Genomic DNA, 20,078 nt, shown 5'->3' with positions numbered 1-20,078 from the left:
TTCCTGTGTTGTTAGTCCCTCTCCATCTCCCTCTTCCTCTTCCTCTTCTCTGCCAGAGTTCACTTCAAGGACACACCAACTCCCAAAGACAGTTCTGATGAATCTTGGCAATTCGTCCATTCTCCCGAGGGGCGGGGGGGGGCACCCTTTTTGAGGCAAGGGAGGCGAAACATGCTAAGCAAGACCTTCCCTAGGGGTCAAGGAAAGCAGGACCTCACTGGTGGTGACTCCCCTTTGTGGGGCAAGGACTCCCATTCCTTTAAGGAACTCCTCCAAAGAACACAATTTCCGCTTATGTGGGAATAGAAGAAACTAATGGAACAACAATGTGGACTGCAACCAATACTGACACTCTGAGAAGGGAAGCAAACGGCCACAACACCGCTGGGTCGCTACCCCGCTGGAGCGCGCCCAGTGATACAGAAGGTACCAGGTTTGCCCAGGGCAGAGGGAGACGAGTGGAGCCCCATAAACAGAAAGATTGAGAGAAAGAGGGCTACCGAAGCCTGAAAAAAAGACCTGAGATGAACATGTGATAGAAGTACTGAAACCAACACAAAGTTTAAGAAACACAGAAAGTCAAAATGAGTCTGAAAGTCCCAAGAGAGATAAAAGACATTTGGGAAACCTCAGAGAGAAGGACATCTGGAGGATTCAATAAAGGGGGCCACGGTAGAACCCCAAAGAGACATTTGGGAAATCCAAAAGAAAGGTAACCTGGAGGGTTCAAGCAAATGAAAGATATAAAGCCAAGGAAGAGAAAGTGGCTAAGGTGGTGGGAAAAGGATAAGTAACTCAGTCCAAAATGTAAAGGACAAGAGACGTTTAATTGAAAGAGATTTGCAACTTTCCTGAGGAGTTTAAAAGGAGAGCGGAAACCCTTCTTTTGTTCCATCTCTAGAGTGAGATACATTGAACACTGGCCCAAGAAAGCCTCATTGAGAAGTCCATCACCTGGGCTCATTTTATGTTATTTGAATATGGTGGTAGAGATATATCGCAGAAAGGTTAAAGGCTAACCTTTTTTTTTTAAATGACTGACGAGCACCCTTAGTTTACTTTATAGGTATGGAAATCCCTCATAGCAATAGCGACAGCAAGCAAACTTTCTTTTACTTTCAATAAAACACCTTTAAAATGTCATTCTTGAGTCCATCTCCTTCTTCTGGTTTGCCACAAAGTTAGTGTTTTTTGTTTTTGTAGTCAAAGGCCTCTATAAGGGCAATCCATCCCTATCTTGCCTAGAGCCAGGCGTTCCCTTGCTAAGCATCCAACTCTAGGATGATAGCACAAACTGGCAATCCCTACTATCTAAAACTCTTTCTTAATACCCAAAGGTGATGGCCCAAAGGCAGAACACCTTATCTACCCAAGTCTCCCTCACGGAACAATCTAGGTGCTAAGCAGTGCCTGCTCTAAAGTCCACCAAGATGACACACATTATGAATGATGTGCCTTTCAGCGACTCAGGCCCCACTTGATCTTACCCTTACACACCTAACTATTCCTCTCCCCAAGTCCAGCTGGCACTATCTCTAACCTGGTCCTACTGTCCTCCCTTCTATTCTACCCACCATCTGTCCTTTCTCGCACTGACAATTCCTCCTCTGTTCCCCTAGAATCTCAAGCCTCTGCTGGTTTTCCCTACTACTCTCCCTCTCTCCACTCCACTGCCCCTACTCTCCCATCCACCACCCTCTTTACTACTACTCCTCCACAATAGTGCTCCTCCAATTTCCACACTACTGCGACTCCCCTCTCCACACTACAGCTGCTAACTTCACCAACATCGTCTACATCAGTCACCTTTCTTTAACACTCCCTCCATAAATTAATCACACACACACACACACACACACACACACACACACACACACACACACACACACACCCCCCCACTTTCTCCCACCAACCGACACCACATCACACCTTTCACATGCTTAAACAATTCTCCTCCATTCTCCTATGCTTTGTCGCTCGACTGTCTGGTCTCTTGGTCGTGCTGCTCCTCCCTTGACCTCAACTGAACAACCCACCCTTTTATTCCCCCCCCTCCTTTCCCCTTCATTGGCTCTCTCCTGCTTCTGGTTCACTAGGCGAACCGCTGCCTATCCTATTTCCAGGAGAGATGTTACAGTTATACAAACATTCAAAAGGGGTCTTAAGGCCAGCTCCTTTCCCATTCCCAGGATTACTGGTTTCCAGCAATGGTGGCTCCAATCGTTAATGTCCCAGTTGGTACAGGGGTCCCCCGACTGATTCGGATGTTAGCACGTTGAGGGTGCTACGCCACGGCTCCCTACAACTGAGCGTAAAGTCTTTGATTGTGCGAGTCCCCTCTGGACATTCCGTGCCCTGACTTGCGATGGCATTGTGCCAAAGCTGGTCGCTGTCTCAGGGTTAGTGGATTTGGCTAAAGAGCTCCACAGTCCGTCTAGCTTCAAGGTTCCCATTGAGGCAGCTTGCCATGTCCAGGCTATTGCGTGCTTTGTTATGCTCCTTGTTTGTTCCGTTTCTTGTTCTCTCAGCTTGTTCTCCCTCTCCCTCTCCCTCTCCCTGTCCTTCTCAGTGCTCGGTGCCTGTCCCATTACGATTGCTGATGTTGTAGATCTTAAAAGGCAAAGATAAAGACACTAGCCAGAATGGTGCTGTTCAGGCATGCAGTGATAGTGGTATTGTTGTCACACAACCTGGCACAGGAGGAGGGGTTAGGGCCCCACCAAGTCAAACACCCTGTCCCTGGGGAAGAACTGGCTCTGGAGTAAAGCCTGATTGGCCTCCCACCCCATGCTGAGAGGGGTCCCTACCCCTGCCTCAAAGGGCCAGATCTCTGGTCCTGTCCCACTTCACACCATATAAGTCTCTCCCTCCCCCATCCCAGTGCCTTTTACCACTTGTTTCTTTTCCCTACTTTCCGTAATCCACTGGAATGCTCTTCCCCAGCAATCAAGGTCAACTCTTCAGTGGAGCTCTTCAAAACAAAGGTCTAACTCCACCTCCCAGCAAGGAAAAGAGCCCTACCGGCATCCCACACTCCTATGAAAAACTAACCGCGCAACCCATCTCGACTGTATTCTGCCCTCAGGACTCTAATGTGCAAATATTTCATTTAATTTCAACTTTATTCCGATATAAAATGTACCATAAAAGCCAACTTCATGCCAAACAGTACATTCGATAAAAACGTTGCCCAAATTGAAATGTTGAAAAGAGATAAAAGAGTAAATTACCTATCCTCAAATATGTCAATACTGGCCTCAGGCTCTCAATGCTAGAAATTGTGTAATGTTCTCCGTACCTGATTTAGGTTCATACTGATACACCTTCACGACCCAGGGAAAGTGTCCTTCAATCTAACAATGCCCTTAAGTAAATCAGCCGTTTGAATAGGACACCCTTTTCTTAAATAAATAGAACTACAAAATGTGACCATTCCAATTCAAGCAGCAGTGTAAAAAGGTTTCTGTGCATCTTCCTTATAGTACATGTATTTTATCTACTGAAGTTAAGGAAAAAAACAAAAACGTCTGATAGTTGATTACCTCCAGTAATGTCACATTGTGCGATGTCACAGGACACTAAAATCTCATAACATGACTTCCAGTGATGTCTACTGGGTGCAAGGCAGGGATATGTAACTTCCGCAACACCTGTCATATTGATGGTTTCACGTCACTGCCTAAGCCATACCCATTGCGAGCCGGTCATTCATGGTGACGTATGTACCTTGTTGTGCCTGGTAGGCCAAGTTAACATTTATTTGCAAAAGGAGAATTCATAGGACCAGCCTACATGCAAGCATGAATAACAACCACATAGTTAGGTACTCGAATAATCAAGAAAAAAACAGGACATTAAAAGTATCATATGCATACATTTGAGCAATTTCACTCAACCAAAAAACGTACTTCAAATTCCTTCACAAAGTAACGGGTCTCTCCTTGAATAACTGGTCTGTGGTCCAGCAGCCTAGAATGTATTTCGCCAAGATCTGCAATGAGAAATTTAGTTTGCATGAAAGACCAATGCATACCACATTCTAGGAAGCCAGAAAAAAATCATTTTTCTTTCACTGCTTGGGGGTAGAGAACAGACATGGGATGGAAGTCTCCCAAACAAGAAGCCACGCCTAAATAAGGCTTGGATATAACGCCTAAAGGAATAACATAGGCGTCTTACAAGTTGCCATGAAGATTTAAGCACAGTAACTCAATTTACGGCATGCAGCATCAAGTAAACTCAAATCAGAATTAGAAAATCAAGTTACTGCCAAGGAGTAATAAAAATAAAAACGTTTGCAGAACTAGACTAAGCGATTAGATAGCACCATTTAAAAACATCCAATCCCGGATTGGTCTAGTGAGGCTGACCGTTTCACACAATGCACCTGCCCAATCCACAACTCTGGCTTAAGCCGCAGTCTGCGAGCCACCTGCTAAAAGGATTGCAAAACAATCTCCACACTTTCTCTCTAGGGCAATAGTTGTCCAACCGTAGTAGAGAAGTGGACCATGATCACACAAAACCAGACGTCATAATAGTGGCTTGAAAGGAAAAGGTGGTAAATTCTGCAGACTGAAAGGATAGATTTATAGATGCAACATTAAAAACATCCATCATGTTGAATGCAACTAGTAAATAAACCAATGGCCAACATAAATGATACGGATATACCCTTAATGGAAGAGTCATGCTTTGAACTATGAATATGGCTTCTCCAGTGGCAGAGGTCAACAGCCCAGAGGACACTCTAAAGAATGCGCAGAGACATACGATCAAGTAATGACGTACTCCTAGAAACTACAAGATTCTGCATAGAAGGACATAGAAGCAACACGTTCTCAACTTTGGTTGTCAAGCTCTGGAACACACTTCCAAAGGAAATCTGGACACTACAAGACCATCTGAAGTTCAGAAACAAATCGAAGCACATGGCTCTTCAATGCATAATACATGGAAATTTAACCTAAAACTAACAAGCAACAATAAGATCATACTCAGAAATCCAATGTCTACATGCAACAACAGGCAGATGGAGTGCCACACCCAGCTCCTAACTGTGTGCCTAGAACCTAAACTATGGTATTTTAAGAAAGACGACTAGGGCACTACAAAGCCACAACGCGCTCTGAAACACTTGTGTAAGAGCGTGATACAAATAAAATATCATATATCATAACGCACTGCCAAAACCCTAAGGGAACGCTTTCCATATCTCCATAATATCAAAACGGACATATTATTCCTGCTTTAATTACTAAAAGCCAAACACCACTCAACACAAGGAAACCTAGAACAGGGACTTTCTTTGGCAACCAATGTGGAAGCCGACAAGATGACAATTCCAACTTCTCTGCATGTCATCACACGTATACTTACGCATGGCGTTTAAAAAACCCCTCTCCCGACTCCGATCAACACATTTAGACACTCCAATGCACACCGAAATACTCAGCCACTAATCGAAAGTATGCCAACACCATAAGCATGAAGTCTCCGGTCTGAACACAAACTCCCTCCTTACTTCCAACTATACACACCTAGAAAGCTTTCCCACATGCAGAGCACAGGGTACTTAAGAGCCGCAACCTCCAAAGCACAGCAATCTAACCTTCTCCTTCTCCTCCTAACAAATAAAGCCCACCAACTATTTTTCAGCTGAGCCGGAGCATGTGGAGACCTCTTACTGGCAGTACAGGGCGGGACACTTCCTAAAAGCATAACTTATGTCTGAGGGAGAATCAAAGAGAGAAGCAGAGAGCCAATGAGCTCTGCGTACCCACCAGGTCAAAATATTGCTCTGTGTCCAAGACGGCTCTCTGCACATTAACAGAAGAAGGTAAATCAATGAGTGAAAGTCAGAATAGTCTGACGAATAAGGAACAGTCCGTAGGCTCTGAGAAACCACAAATGCAGTCATCATACCATGCTCAGATCTGCATATTTAAGGAGGCACTGTGAGCAGTTAAGCAAAACCCACCCTCCCCACCATAATTGCCAAAAACACTTTCAAGAACTCTCACTGGGGTCGACATCCTCTTTATTCGAAAATAATTCTCAACATCTTATTTATTATTCTAAAACCCATATTGTCTTTAATTAATTCAAGGGATAAACAACCAAAACGGCACTCTTCTCTTCAACCCATCAATCCGATATACCATGTGTCCCACAGTATAATAGCACTCACCTTCCTAAGCGGACCCGTCAAGTTTCACTCATCGAGTGCTAGTGTCACAACTTGTAGCCTAGCCTAACTTATAATCATTCTGAAGGATCCTGTTGACCTTACTATAGTCTCATATCCCTGAATTATCACATTCTGTTAAAGCATTAACATCTTGCCAGAACAGTCAAATATCACTCTTGTGGACCTTTGGACCTTAACATCTCTGCCTTTGCATGCAAGCACCAAGATTCAAAACAGCTCTAGCTATTTACAGCTGGGGATCACCACCTCAACCTAAGCTGAGAATAAATGGGCATACAATTTCTTTTCAAAGATACTTGTACTATCGTTCCAATTGGTTGATATTTTCAAGCATTTGTTGTGTTTTTTTAAGCTTTCTCCCATTTCTTTAAACAAAAAAAAAAAAGTATTTTCATGCTCCCCTTTAGCGTAGTATCACACAGTTGCCAACTGTTAAGTGCGATCAGTTTCCCGAAGGGAGTCACTTCACCATAAGCCATAACATTGATTTAGTTTCACGTTTGAGAAACCCATAGGGTAGGACAGACAGGGATAGGGCAGCAATACAAATGTATGGGAATCTAAACATATCTAACAAGTGTAAGAAATAACCCAGAAAAATTACAGTGGGGCAAATGGGGCCGTGTGCAGTCCCCCAGCTACACATAAATAAATAAGTGAACAGCAGGGCCACTAAGTGGGGGGCGAAGGGCGACGGTGGTGAGAGATTCCATTTCAGGAATATAATCCTATGGTTCTACATTGCTCTGTTACCCCTATGATATCAGTCTCCACCACAGTCCCTAGTTTTTTTTTTAATTTGTCATCTCTTCTAGAGGAGTTGGGTTAGAAGAAACCTCCTTTTCTCTATTTGCGATGGACACGTACTGGCCTATATTAAGAACTGCTCACAATAGTGTCAACTATTGACTCAAATGAGTCTTGCAGCCCGCCCTCCGTCAATGGTAATGGAACAAGGCTGTTCGACTAAGGCCATTGGATCGCAGTGCCATAAGCTGTTTTTCTTTTTCTGATAATAAATTATTTTATTCAGTAAATTGCAAGAACAATGTAAATATAGCATTAAGATACAGAACGTATATCGCTTATACAGCTATAGACAAATTAATCTTGAGTTAATAGTTTCTAATATAAAAGAAAAGAAATCAAGAGAATTAAGAAGTCATGTATCAATATGCAAATAGGACAAACAGGGGTGACAAACTGGACAGACACAATAGAATAGATGAGGGGGGGGATACGTGGTAGCAAGAAAGTCAGTCATAGTAATATTATCCAACATTGTTGAGGCAAGCAATAAAAGGATACAATTTTTTATCAAACTTGTGTAAGGTATCAAAGGAAAAAGGCATGACATTTTTCAATACGGTGAATAGAGCATATGAAATTCGACCCAGCAGAAAACGACAGTTTGAAAGAGTCCTTCCAATTCAACGAAATAATGTGAAATGCAATACAAACAAATAGGTTAAATAAGCATGGTGAGTCAATTATTTTAAGGGATAGTTAACAATGGGTCCAATTATGATATTACAAAGTGATAGCGACTCTTTAAAATGAAAAATCTTTTGCCTGCATATCCCTATTTTTTGCCAGGATTCTTGTACACATTATAAATCAAATGAATTAAATCTGCATTGGAGTTATGACATGACCAACAATTACTGGATGAATTAATATTGATTTTTGTAATTCCTGAAGGAGTGAGAAATGATCCGCCGATACGCAGATTCTCCTCCTTCTCACAGGGTCCTACCTTGAAGACTCCTCCACTCTCAGCACTATCTACACCACTGTTCAAGCATGGATTGCGACTCGTGGCCTCTGTCTCAACGATGAGAAGACGCAGCTTCTCATTTTTGGGCAGACAGCTGCCCTAAAAAACCTGGACCCTCAATATGCCACCATCCCGGTCTCATCCTCGGTAAAAACTCTAGGAGTCCACCTCGATGCAACACTCTCCCAAACTCGGCTAGTAAATGCCATCTCCTCTGTAGCAGCCTGCTCAACGGAACTGCTTAATGACGTTAGGCCCTTCCTATCCAGTTAACTGTTTAACAATCGCCCGGCCAGTGGTCGGCGCCAGGCTAGACTATTGCAACATGCTCTTCATCGGCACATTGACATGCAACATAAAAAAACTTCAAACTATCCAGAACAATACCCAACACGCCTACGCGCTGCCCTCAATATCCCTAGATCCGAACACAGCTGCTCACTGGCTACCGATCAACGAAAGAATCATATTCAAGACGCTATCCATCACCCACAAGTGTTTCGCCAATGTAGCCCTGCCCTACCTAGTTCAGAACATTGCCAAAGTCCAATCCGGTAGGCTCACTATAATTCCCTACTCCCACAGGTTGGTCCAACCTAAGTTCAAACACACTAAATCTGGAGGATCCAGCTTCCCAGTCCTTGCTGTTAAATACTGGAACTCCCTACCACCCACCTTGAGAGCGGAGGCATCCTACTGGGTCTTCCGCAAGGCACTGAAAACCGAACTATTCGCCTAGCACACATTCTTCCCACTCCTATTGACCACCAATGCTGTATAGCTGTAACTGTACCTGAATATGTAATGTCATGAAACAATGCATCTGTACCTATGTCTTCGCCCTCTAAGGGCCACGTGTAACTGGTAAATGCGCTCCGATGTCTACAGGTTTGCGCGCGCTATACAAATGAAAAAAATAAATCAAATAAATGCACAGTGTAAAATAAAGAAATAGGTTTGGGTTAGATCGGCAGCAATTTTGTATTTGTTTAATATTTATATCGCACGCCAAACCCAGAGGTAGCTGGGCGCTTGAAAGCTTAGGGTTACATACATGAAAAGACAGAAAAATACAATCAGGCGTGAGGACAAATAAATAAGTGGGACCCTGGTTACATATAGGTCCGAGGAAGCCATAGATAACAGAAAAACAGTTACATACAGGGAGTCGATATCATACATATTCAATGAGCTAACAACAAGATAGCAGTATCTAGTGGTGAGTGGAGAGCCAGTTTTTTATACTGGCTTTGAAGGAGAGGAAGGAAGGTTCCTGTCTGAGAGGGATGGGGATGGAGTTCCAACGTTTGCAGGCTTGGACAGGGAAGTTAGCTCCTCCAGCGATTTTGAGATTGAACCTTGGTATCATCAGACTATGGGAGAAAGAAGATCTGGTGGTACGTGTAGGTTTGTGCATACAGATTTTGTCTGCCAAATATTTCAGGACTGCATTTGTGAGGCATTTGTGCGTGATGGCCAGAGTGCGTAGTGTGATTCTATCAACGATTACCAACCAATTGGCGCTATTTCTGTGAGTGGATTTGCGACAGGTGTGGGGAAACTGAGTGCAGCTCTAAGTGAATTATTTTGGAGTGCCTGGAGCCTATTTAGGTTTTGTTCACATGTACCAAGGGATAGTGTATTACAGTAATAAAGTTTAGATAGAGCAAGTGCTCTAGCTAGCGTTAGACAACTGCTTGTGGCAAGATAAGATTTGCAACTGTAGATCAATTTGTTAGCATAGGCCGTGCAGGATGCAACACTGCTGACCTGTCTTTTAAGAGAAAGAGTTGGGTCAAGATAGACCCCCAATGTTTTTATCTCTTTGGAGACGTTAATCATGTTGCCGTCAATGACGAAAGAAGTTTATCTGGTGTCGAGTTTGTTCAGGCGTGTCTATGTACCAACGATCATTAACTCAGTCTTATCGTCATTGAGGCAGACTGTTGGTGGCCATCCATGCTTGGATTTTGCTGTAGATGTTGTTTAACAATTTCGAGTCGTGGTCATAACAAACAGTGAGGGGGATGAGGACTTCAGTGTTGTCTGCATAGTAGGTTTAGACAACACCCTACTTGTGCAGGCGGTCGAACAGTAGCTTTGTAAAAACATTGTATAGTGTGGGCGACACACAGGAACCCTGAGGGACGCCACACAGTATTGGAGTGGGATCAGCTGAAGCAGAAGGGGAGAAGACTCTTGTGGTCCGGTTTGAGAGGAGGGATTTAATCCAGTCAGATGCATTGGTGGAGAATGCTGCCGCTGTTTTAAGGTGCTTGGTAAGAATTTGGTGGTCGACGAGGTCGTAGGCAGCGGAAAGGTCTAAAAGAATAAGGACTGCTAGCTTCCCTTTATCCTTTGCCTCGTCCATTTGGATCTTAAAATCTAGCAATGCTGTCTCAGTTCCACGTCTGGGTCTGAATCCAGATTGTCTGAGTCCGAGGAGTTCATTTTGCTCTATGAGCTTCTGGATTTGCAAGTAGGCCACCCGATCCAGGATTTTTAGCAGGAACGGTACAGTGGTGATGGGCCTGTAGTTAGTAGGGACATTAGGGTTGAGGTTGTTTTTTTTTTTTAGTAACACATAACCCATACTTCCTTGAGGTTGTTGGGTACCTGATTGGATGCAAATGAGGAGTTTATCAAGGAGGTGATGAAAGGGGCTAGGTTTTTATCTCCCTCTTTAATGATGGAGGCTGGGCAGATATCTCCTTGGCAGTGGCAAGGTTTTAGACTCTTTATGATGTCTTCAACTTCCGTTGGAGTCACTTGCGAGAAGGAGAATGCACTGCAGATTTGATGGTTTAACGGTGGGTCGGGGCTGTGTGAGGATCGATAGTAAGGCTTGCTTTTTTGATTTTGATCTGATTTTGCAGTAAGGTGATTTTATCTGCAAGAGCTTTCTGGATTTTCGTGCACCATTCTGCGTTTTGGATGCAGTCTTGTGTGGGAGGTGGAGGGAATTCGAGCTCTTTTAGAATGCTTAAGAGTTCCTTAGTACTGGATTTGGCATTATGGATACTTGAATTATAGGTTTCGTTTTTTGCAGAGAGGATAGCTGCTTTGTAGAGAGTGGAGGCTGAGGTAAATGCGGTTTTATTGTTGGCAGTAGGAGATTTGCGCCATGTTGATTCGGCGGATCTTTTGATGTTTGAGGCTTTTTAATTCTGGTATGAGCCATTTATTAAGGTGGGCCAAGGATGTCGCTAATGAGGGGTTGGAGGCTGTCAATGGTGATATTACGACAGTTTCTAGAGAGTGATGGGGTGCTAGTGTTGCTTTGGAGGGCCATGGTCCTGGGATGGAGAATAGTATGAGGTGATTATCTGGCCAGGCTACTGGTTTGTTTTGGGTAATGGAGGCAGAGCAGTTAAGGTCTGACACCCAGTCCAGCTTTCTGCTTTAGTCATGGGTGGGTGATATGATTGTGTGTGTAAATCCCAAATTAGAGATATCGTTATCCACTGCTAAGGTGAGGTGATCGTTAGGGTAGTGGAGTCCAAGATTCAGATCTCCGAGGAGGATAGTTTGAGATCCCAGTTTGGTGTGAGTGGAGAGGAGATTTATGATGTCGTCCTCAAAAGAGGAGGAGGGGCAGGGTGGCCGATAAATGAGGTACAGTTTGGGTGGGAGAGAGAGGAACTGATAGCTCGGTGGAGGAGAGGCTGGAGGAGGGAATAGCTCTGAGGAAAAGGTGGGTTTTGGCAATGAAGGCCACTCTACCACCTTTACCTGACGTTATGTCTGCTCTGATAATGGTGTAGCCTTCCGGTAAGGCTAGGGAGAGTGCTGGGCCTGCTGCATGATGTAGCCAGGTTTTTTTAACAGCTAGGAAGTCAAGGCTGTTTGCGATTATATGATCTGCGATCTCTGAGGCATGGGCAACGATGGATCTAGCATTGATAAGGGCTCCTTTGATATTAGGGACTGGTGGGGTAGTCGTGTTAGAAGTGGGCACAAGAGTCCGGAGGATAGGACAGGTTGTGTCTTTGCTAGTATCAGGTTGGTAGTTTTTAGTTTTGAAGGAACTTTTGTGTTTAGGGAAGCGAGAGCCTAGTCTCTGGTTTCTGATGTGGACTGAGAGTAGGATGCGTGGTGTTGGTGGCGTGGTGAAGCACAGTAACCATTTGAAAGGGGCGAGTTTGTCGTTGGTTGCTGTGATGGGGGTTGTACTGGAAGGTCTGTGGTTGAGAGTGGGTAGTATAGGTAGAGAGTAAGAAGCGGTGACTGTCTGAACTAGAGGAAGGAGTGAGGCTAAGGCGGCTCTGTGGAAGGAGGACATAGTAGTGCGACAGATAACAGGCTTAGGATAGTGAGAGGATAAGATGGTGGCACTGTGGGAAGGTTATCAGCACAGAGAGAGCACAACGAGAGCTGTAAACTGTTTCAATAGTCAGTGCAATGTGCACAAAGTAGGCAGAGGGACTGGGCAGGTTCAGTGGATACAATAGGTAGTACAGTGGGCACAGAAGGCTGTTTCAATCAATGCAATGGGTACAAAGTATGCAATGAGAGTGGGCATACTGACAGCAAGTATGGTGTTACTATATTCAACAGAAACCGCTGCAGTTGGCAGTATGGCAGCAGTAACCCTCAAAAGGGTTGCAGGTTGGCGGGCTATGGTGAGTGAAGGTGGCGCAATCTGTTTCTGGCATAGTCCATACAAATAGTTAATGCAGGCATTGAATGGGCTGTGGAAGACAGCGAGGGGCAGCTTGTAATTTTGGTGGCATAGAACATGATGACAGGGAAAGCTCGAGGGGGGGTAGCTGTATTAGGGGAGTAATCCTGAATGGTAAGGATGAAGGTGATGGGGACAAGAGGAGAAGGTACCTTGTTAGATCAGATCTGCGGCGCACAACGACGAACAGATGGCAAACAGGAATTAATCAATTTTCCTATGGCCTGCTTCCGCCTACCGGAGGCGGGTGTTTGAAGATAAGGCACACTATTGCCTAGAAACCGAGTGTAGCCTCGGTTTCATCCTGCATCGCGCCAGCCATTTTATGGTCAGGCAATGCACGCTTTGAAGTTGTTCCGTGAAGAAACAGCTGATTTGGACAAATCGGATCACAAATTGTTACGCTCACCTGGTCTCTGCGGAGGCATTGGGGCACGGTCGCAACCCTCCCAGGGATGAAACTCCTCTTGTCTGTTCCTCCCTCTGCGTCTGTGTGGGGAACTGCGGTGATGAACAGTGCGGTTCCTGCTGAATGATGATGATGATACGATATGATATGGCATTTGTAACACTATACACAAGTGTTTCAATGATGATGATGATGAGCTCTCCGTCCTGCTGCTTCTGGCAGGGGCGCTTGTTGAAGGGAACCGAGTTCCTTCACTGGTCCCTTGTCGTGGAAGTCCAGGCCAGCTGCGACTAGTCCACTTCTCTTGTAGGCAAGTGTTCCCTTGTTTCTACTTGCCCGCTTGTCTTCCGACTGTTGTAAGTGTATTAGTAAAGTTTGTTCTCTGTCCTTTGTATGTAATGTCTCTTTTCTCTGCTCTCTCCCCTTGCAGGTGGTGTAGAGGTGCCGGCGGTAGCTGCGCTAGAAGAAGCAGAGCCAGCGGTACGGAGAAGCGGGGCCGAGATGGTCCGACAGCTGGCAAGTAGCCTTTAAATGGTGCCTTAGGGTGCGCGTTGGGTTTTAAATGCGGCGCAACCCTGGGTTGGGCGTTTTCGGGAGTTCTAACCTTGTCTTGTCTTCTTTTCTCGTTTCAGGACTTCGGCTTTGTGGGACGGAGCACAGGTGCTGCGGCGTCGATTCGGGATCTGCCAAGAAGATGGAGCATTGCCGTGAGATTCAAGCCAGGGTCCAGGTAAGGATGCTGTTGTTGCAGGATCACAAGCTAAGTAGCTGGTCCAGCCGGCGGTGAGCGTCACGTTGCACAGAGGTGCAAAGTAACGCAAAGCATTTGCTTGAGGGATCAGTGGGTTTATAGAGTCTTGTTCCCAGCCACGCCCAGTAGCTCCGGCCTGCCTGCTGCCACACCCGATGAGTCAGCACCTGAAGACCAGGCCTAGGGAGCCACGCCTGAGGAGTCATCACATGGGGATGTTCTCTGGAATAAAGGCTTTCAGCACCTGGAAAGTTCTTGTAAAATAAAAGCACTCCAGCAATGAAGTAAAATAAAAAAGCACTCCTGCAATGAAATAAAGTGTTCCTGCTCATATCTCTATATGAGTCCAGCCAGGGCCCCTGTGTTTATGAGTCCCAAAGGGACACAAGTGAGTCAAGTGACCCACTGCCCCCATCACTACAGGGTGTGTTTTTGTGTTCTGGGGCCCATGGCCATGACACAAATCATGTGGCAATGCAGACATCCAAAGGGGGCGACACCACAGTGTGAATGTGGTCAGAGGGCTGCAGAACATACCGTTGGGCAAGCCAGAGCAGGCTGCACTGAAGAGGACTGCTCATGCAGTTGGGGGGGGGGGGGGAGGAGGGCTCCAACCCTCTCACGGATGACAATGGATCCAAGTGAGTAACAGACAGCAAACAGGAAGTACGCCTTTTTCCTAAGGCCTTCTTCTGTGAGGCCGGCTTCTGCCTACCGGAGGCGGGTGTTTGAAGATAAGGCACGCTGTTGCCTAGAAACAGAGTTTAGCCTCGGTTTCAACCTGCATCGCGGCCGCCATTTTATGGTCAGGCGATGCACGCTTTAAAGTTGTTCGGTTAAGAAACAGCTGATTTGGACAAATCGGATCACAAATCATGCGGCAATGCAGACATCCAAAGGGGGGTGACATCACAGTGTGAATGTGGTCAGGGGGCTGCAGAACATACCGTTGGGCAAGGCAGGGCAGGCTGCACTGAAGTGGACTGCTCCTGCAGTTGGGGGAAGGAGGGCTCCAACCCTCTCACGGATGATGATGGATCCAAGTGATAGATGTGCAATAGAACATTTTCCAAATTTCAAGGCACAAATCTTGGGATGGTTGGAAATTCCATTCTAATTTCCATTGTCTAATAATATTGGTGTTCGCTAAGTTATTGCATTGGTTGTCATTTAGGTAAGTGAACCACTTGGCTGCCTGCGTGTACATTAAGGAAGTTAAAAGTGGTAAGAATGATTTTTGAGTTAGTGAAGGTAGGAATTTGATTGGAGAATTGATGAGGGATCTATGAAATCTACAATCATAATGTGCTGGTGAAAAAGTTGTGAAAAGGGATTTCTGTAAGGTGAAAGAATACATGTTTAATAAGCCTGATGCTTGCAGTATACCATTTATTAAAATGATTAAGGTTAGATTTGATTGGCACGGATTTGTTAAACCAAAAGAAAATATCTTGAACATCTACTAAGGAGAAGGCATTTTTTTAACAATGGACCATTCAGTAGGACCGGAAGGGGTCATGGGTGTCGGTGGGCGACGGAGTGCAGATGCCCTACACCCCTTGCATGAGGAAGCGAGACCGGAACACCTCTGAGGCAGTCATGTTGAACCGGAAGTATTATTATCATATGTCATTTTTCACCACTGGTAATGAAGAAGAAATAATACCTTTCATAAATGGTCTCTTTGTGTAAGGTGGGAATAGCGTGCTGGAAGGCCAAATCTACCCCTTCTCGAACATTCTGTGGTCATGTGGCCATTCCCCTATAAAGTACAGGTCCAAAGGGTGGGTCAGGCTAGTCAAGATGGAACAGGTTAACGGGAGGTGTGCGGTCTGTTGTTCTTGCAAGCAAACTAATACATCTTTGTTTGAACAGCACCAAAAATTAAATGAGAGTCGGATTACTCACACATCAGCACAGGATTGTTGTGAAGAATGGGCTATGCAGCGTACCAGGGTGCAATAGATCATGTTCAATCTGATCCTGCTAGGCAGACCTTGGCTTTTTTGTTTTAACTTGCCTTTTTTTAGGTTTTTGATGAATAGTTATTCCAGCAGACGTAGGGAAAGCCCATTTGTAGAGCTATGTTGGGACTATGGGGACGATAGCCAAATATGGTCACCCACAGGTGTGCAGAATATGCCTCAACCAGTGAACATCTATGTGTGACATTTCACACATTGTGGGACATATTTTAGGCTGGTCACATCTTGGATAAGAGGGTTGCAACGAACACAGAAATAGCATGTGGATAATTGCACGTGAGTTTATTAAAATAATGGAAGGAAGCTTAGCTAGTGCAAGTGTCCATTTTTGCTTATAGACAGTGAAAGATGACGGGTTATCTCCGCCTAACAAATTGAAAGCATGGAGGGGTTTTAAAGTGCCAGTTAATGAGCACTAAGGACATCTGATTTTTTGCAAGACAAAAACAAATACATTTGGTAGTCAAGGGAAGTCAAGGGTGGTTTGCTTAAAATAAAACCATCGATCAAGTGTGGGGGTGGGTAATCAGAGATTAGGACCCAGACCTTCTGGTTTCAAAATAAACAACTTGGCACTTCACTACATCTCAATTTTCTTGCCTTTCATTTTTATTTTATATTGCACTTCATACTAGTATCAAGTTAATATATGTCTAAGCAAAACCACATTTTTTATTTCCAACCAAAGGCTTTATTGAACAGCTCCGTTCGTATTAAAAATAAATGTAAACTCCAACTTCAGTAATCAATAACATTCCCTCTCTCCCCCACTCCCCCCCAGTCTTCGGGTGGTTAACGTTTCAGCTCTATTGCCCTGGCTCATTCCCCTCTTCCTCCAGCAAGGCATAAAATAACTGGTATCGCATTGCAATTCACTAGACAAGAATGATGTATTTCTTTTCATTTTATAAATCATGTCGCACTAATTGCATGTAATTTCAGAGAAGATGAGCATGTTTATTATTCTTTGTACCAAGCTCCAGGACAGTACAGGGCCTATACAAAGGAAATCAGAGATCCAGGCTGCAAGCTGTCCCCAAAGTTTACTTTTAATGAGCACTTTGGCTGATGGAAACTGCAGATACGGGTGATTGTGGTGTGGCAGCGCCTCTGTCTTCCACTGTAAATATTTGGAGGGAGTCAGAATAGTACTAAACAAGTTAGCCCTTTCACTCTGATCTGTCATTGCTTTCAACTCTTTTCCCCAGCATTTTTTCGATTTCATAATTTTTGTGCTCACTTTTGCACTTTATTGAAAGTCTACCTCCTTTTTTCTCACCTTTCTCTGATGTATTCACCAGCCCTATAACCCTGTCTCTTGCCCATCTCTCATCTCTTCTGAGGCACTTCTTTCACCTATTTCTTTCTCACATCTTGCTTGCTAAATCAATTGTCTAATCCCCCTTTCTTCGCTGTCCACCTATGCTGAGCTCTATATTCCACTCTGAATTCCACAATGGCCTTAAACATGATGGGCTTTCATGTGCGCATGGCGCATGCAAAAAGCCATTATGTGCATGCATCTGAAAGGATGTGAAAGGCTGAGTGTGCACATCTGCATTTTTGGTGTACATGCATGCAAAAGGCTACATTTTGTGTGTCTGAAAAGCTATACTGCATATGAAAGGCTAGGTGTGCACATGTAAGGCTGAGGTCTGTGTGCATGTGAAAGTCTGCATTGCTCATGCAAAGCTGTGGTGCCACGGTATATCTTGCTGTGGGTTTTGTACATGTTACCAGATTTGGACACCATCTTAATTTAATGACTGCACCAAAAGCTAAGATTATGGTTAACCCATCTATGAGCAGGTTCTATAGTCCGAACCAAGCATGCAAAGGGTCTGTTAGTCTTTCTTAATTAATGCGCATGCCATGTAATGGGAATTTTATATGCATGCTGGCATTCAACTTTGCTTTCCACTGAAAGTTGCCAGGTTTATAATTTGCGTGGCTGTGCATTACATGAAGCCTCCCCTAATTTGCATATGTATTGACATCAATGGGAGCAGAGAATTAGCTCATATGTAGCCTTAGATACTCAGTGTGATGATGTTAAGATACATTACAAAACGTTTTTATAATTAAGCCAAGAAACAAATAACTTTGCTTTGCAGATTACCAAGTGGCATTATCATCATTATATATGAAGCAGTACCTTGAATGACCTTTTTTGTCTAGCATACACATGTCAACTGAAAGGCTTGTGGGAAATTCTAATTCTGGCAGATAACAGACAGTCAGATCAAATGATTTGCCAATGATCATACACTTCAGTTAATTGTGAAGCCTGGATTTGAGACCAGTCTGCAACATTAGGCCCTTAACCAAATATCTTCCCAGCTTTAGTTGGTAGAAATTGTACTTTGTTTTTAAAGAACACTGTTTTGTAGAGATGTTCTGAAACTTACAAAAAAAATCATCCAAGCTGAAAATTATATAAATCTATGTTGAGAATAAACACTACGGTCGTTGCTTTTTTTACAAATTCTTGAAAGGAAAACGACAAGAACGCAAAGTAATGAGAAGCTAAAAAACATCGTTCAAGTTTGGGAAATGTACGTTTAAGACTTAGACACACATAAAAGGTATTGTATGATAAGGTCACCTTCTTGTAGTCATTCTTTGACAGGATCATGCTTGCTACTGCATATCATGTGATGGGAAAGTGAACGCTTGTCAGAAACAATGGTTCATCAATGAACCACCACTAATAAGGTGCTTGCCATTTAAAGGCTCTGCCGATAGACAAGTGTATGTTGACTATTTGTGAGACACTAGTGGGAAGCCATGTTGAATTTGTAAGGGTAGCAGTGTCCGGTCACATGTCCACTAAAAGGCATTCTCATTAAAGCACCAGTGGCGAAACAAGCCTGCAAGGTCACTAGGCCCTCTGCTGCGTATATGAGAAACATGTCTTGGATTGGCCCTGATTGAAAGTAACGTTATAAAACTTTGCTAATCATATATGTTGAATTGCTAATCAAAATATTTTTATTTAGCAGTCTTGACTAATCAATTTTGCAAGACTAATTTATGACTTGCTCCAGTATTCCCAGTGCATGCAGTCTCTTCGGGATAAATAAATGCAGCAAGTCCTTGATTGCATATTGTATGTAAGGAGACCACATTTTACTAAACGTCTTTAGCGTCCCCCATACTATCGCAGTCATTTTCTCCACATCTATCGTGTCCCAGATTGCATAGTACCACTGTATGATTGATGGGGTTCCCTCTGCTTCCATTGTTTCACTATGCACCTCTTCGCAGCCATCATGAGGTTCGCCCATAGCTTCCCTGTCTTTACTCCTACCCGTTGTTGATCAAGCATGGTGCCCAATAGCACTTCTGTCCCCTCAAATTCTCTTTCTACTCCCATTATCTCCTGCACCTTGGACTTTACCTCCTGCCAGAAGTGTTTTAGTCGCTGGCATCCCCACCATATATGCACCATCAACCCCCCCCCCCCTTCCCCACATCCCCTCCAGCACAGCTCTGATCGCGTGGGGAACATTTTATGAAGCCTTTCTGGTGTGTAATGCCAGTGATGCAGAAGTTTATATTGCACTTCCTGGTGTTGTACCGACGTGTATGAGGTGTTCCTGATGGGGCCCCTGAGGGACCCTCGTTTTTGGAAACAAGGCACAATCACCAAACACGAACTGATACGCCAGACACGAGGTTGTATTCCCAAAATCTAGGGTTTATTGCAAAGCAAATAGTCTCGGTTGGCCAACTGGTCCCACGCCCTGCGACGTGTGTCTATCAGACCTCGGGGGACGCAAGAGAGCGAGATTCATACAACAGTTACATATATACAAACCAAGCATCTAGTAATCAGTAGTATCACAACTTATACCGCCCCTATTGCATTTCCTTTGAACTAGGCACGATGATTGACAATGGTGACGAGTTTGACACCTTCAAACATTCATTGTGTAACAGTTTGCAATTTTGTAAGCCCAGTTTGCAATTTTGTAAGCCCACAGACACTAAGTCTGTGTTTTAAAGAATTCAATGCTTCTGTTGTCTGCAAGCAAGCTGTGCGTAGGGAGAGACACATTCCTGGCCTTGCTATCTTCCTAGTTGCTATTCATGTGCGGGGGGTCAACTTGCTCTCCAGGGCTGTACCGGGCTCAGGGAAGGGGGCCGCAAAGAAGAGCATAATTCAAGTCATTTCATGTTCGATCTAGAGTTTCTACTGTGTTTACCCAGACTAGCTGGCACCTGCTGTTCTGATTAAAATGCCTCACTGCTCATCCTTCAA

At 44.3% G+C, this 20,078-nt stretch overlaps 1 protein-coding gene across 2 annotated transcripts in view; it reads right to left on the bottom strand.

The window, feature by feature from the left end:
• Positions 1-20,078, bottom strand: part of BLOC1S5 (biogenesis of lysosomal organelles complex 1 subunit 5) — a 435,506-nt gene that overhangs the window by 377,723 nt on the left and 37,705 nt on the right. For both annotated transcript variants that reach the window (XM_069613491.1, XM_069613490.1), the window contains exon 2: positions 3,909-3,991. In XM_069613491.1, the coding sequence (XP_069469592.1) occupies positions 3,909-3,991 (83 nt within the window). The remainder of the gene's footprint in view (positions 1-3,908; positions 3,992-20,078) is intronic.

This window comes from Ambystoma mexicanum, chromosome 5p, assembly GCF_040938575.1.
Source record: "Ambystoma mexicanum isolate Mex_15411 chromosome 5p, UKY_AmexF1_1, whole genome shotgun sequence".
NCBI classification, from domain to species: Eukaryota; Metazoa; Chordata; class Amphibia; order Caudata; family Ambystomatidae; genus Ambystoma; species Ambystoma mexicanum.
Note: the sequence above shows the minus strand (reverse complement) of the source record. Positions and strands in the feature narration are given on the sequence as shown.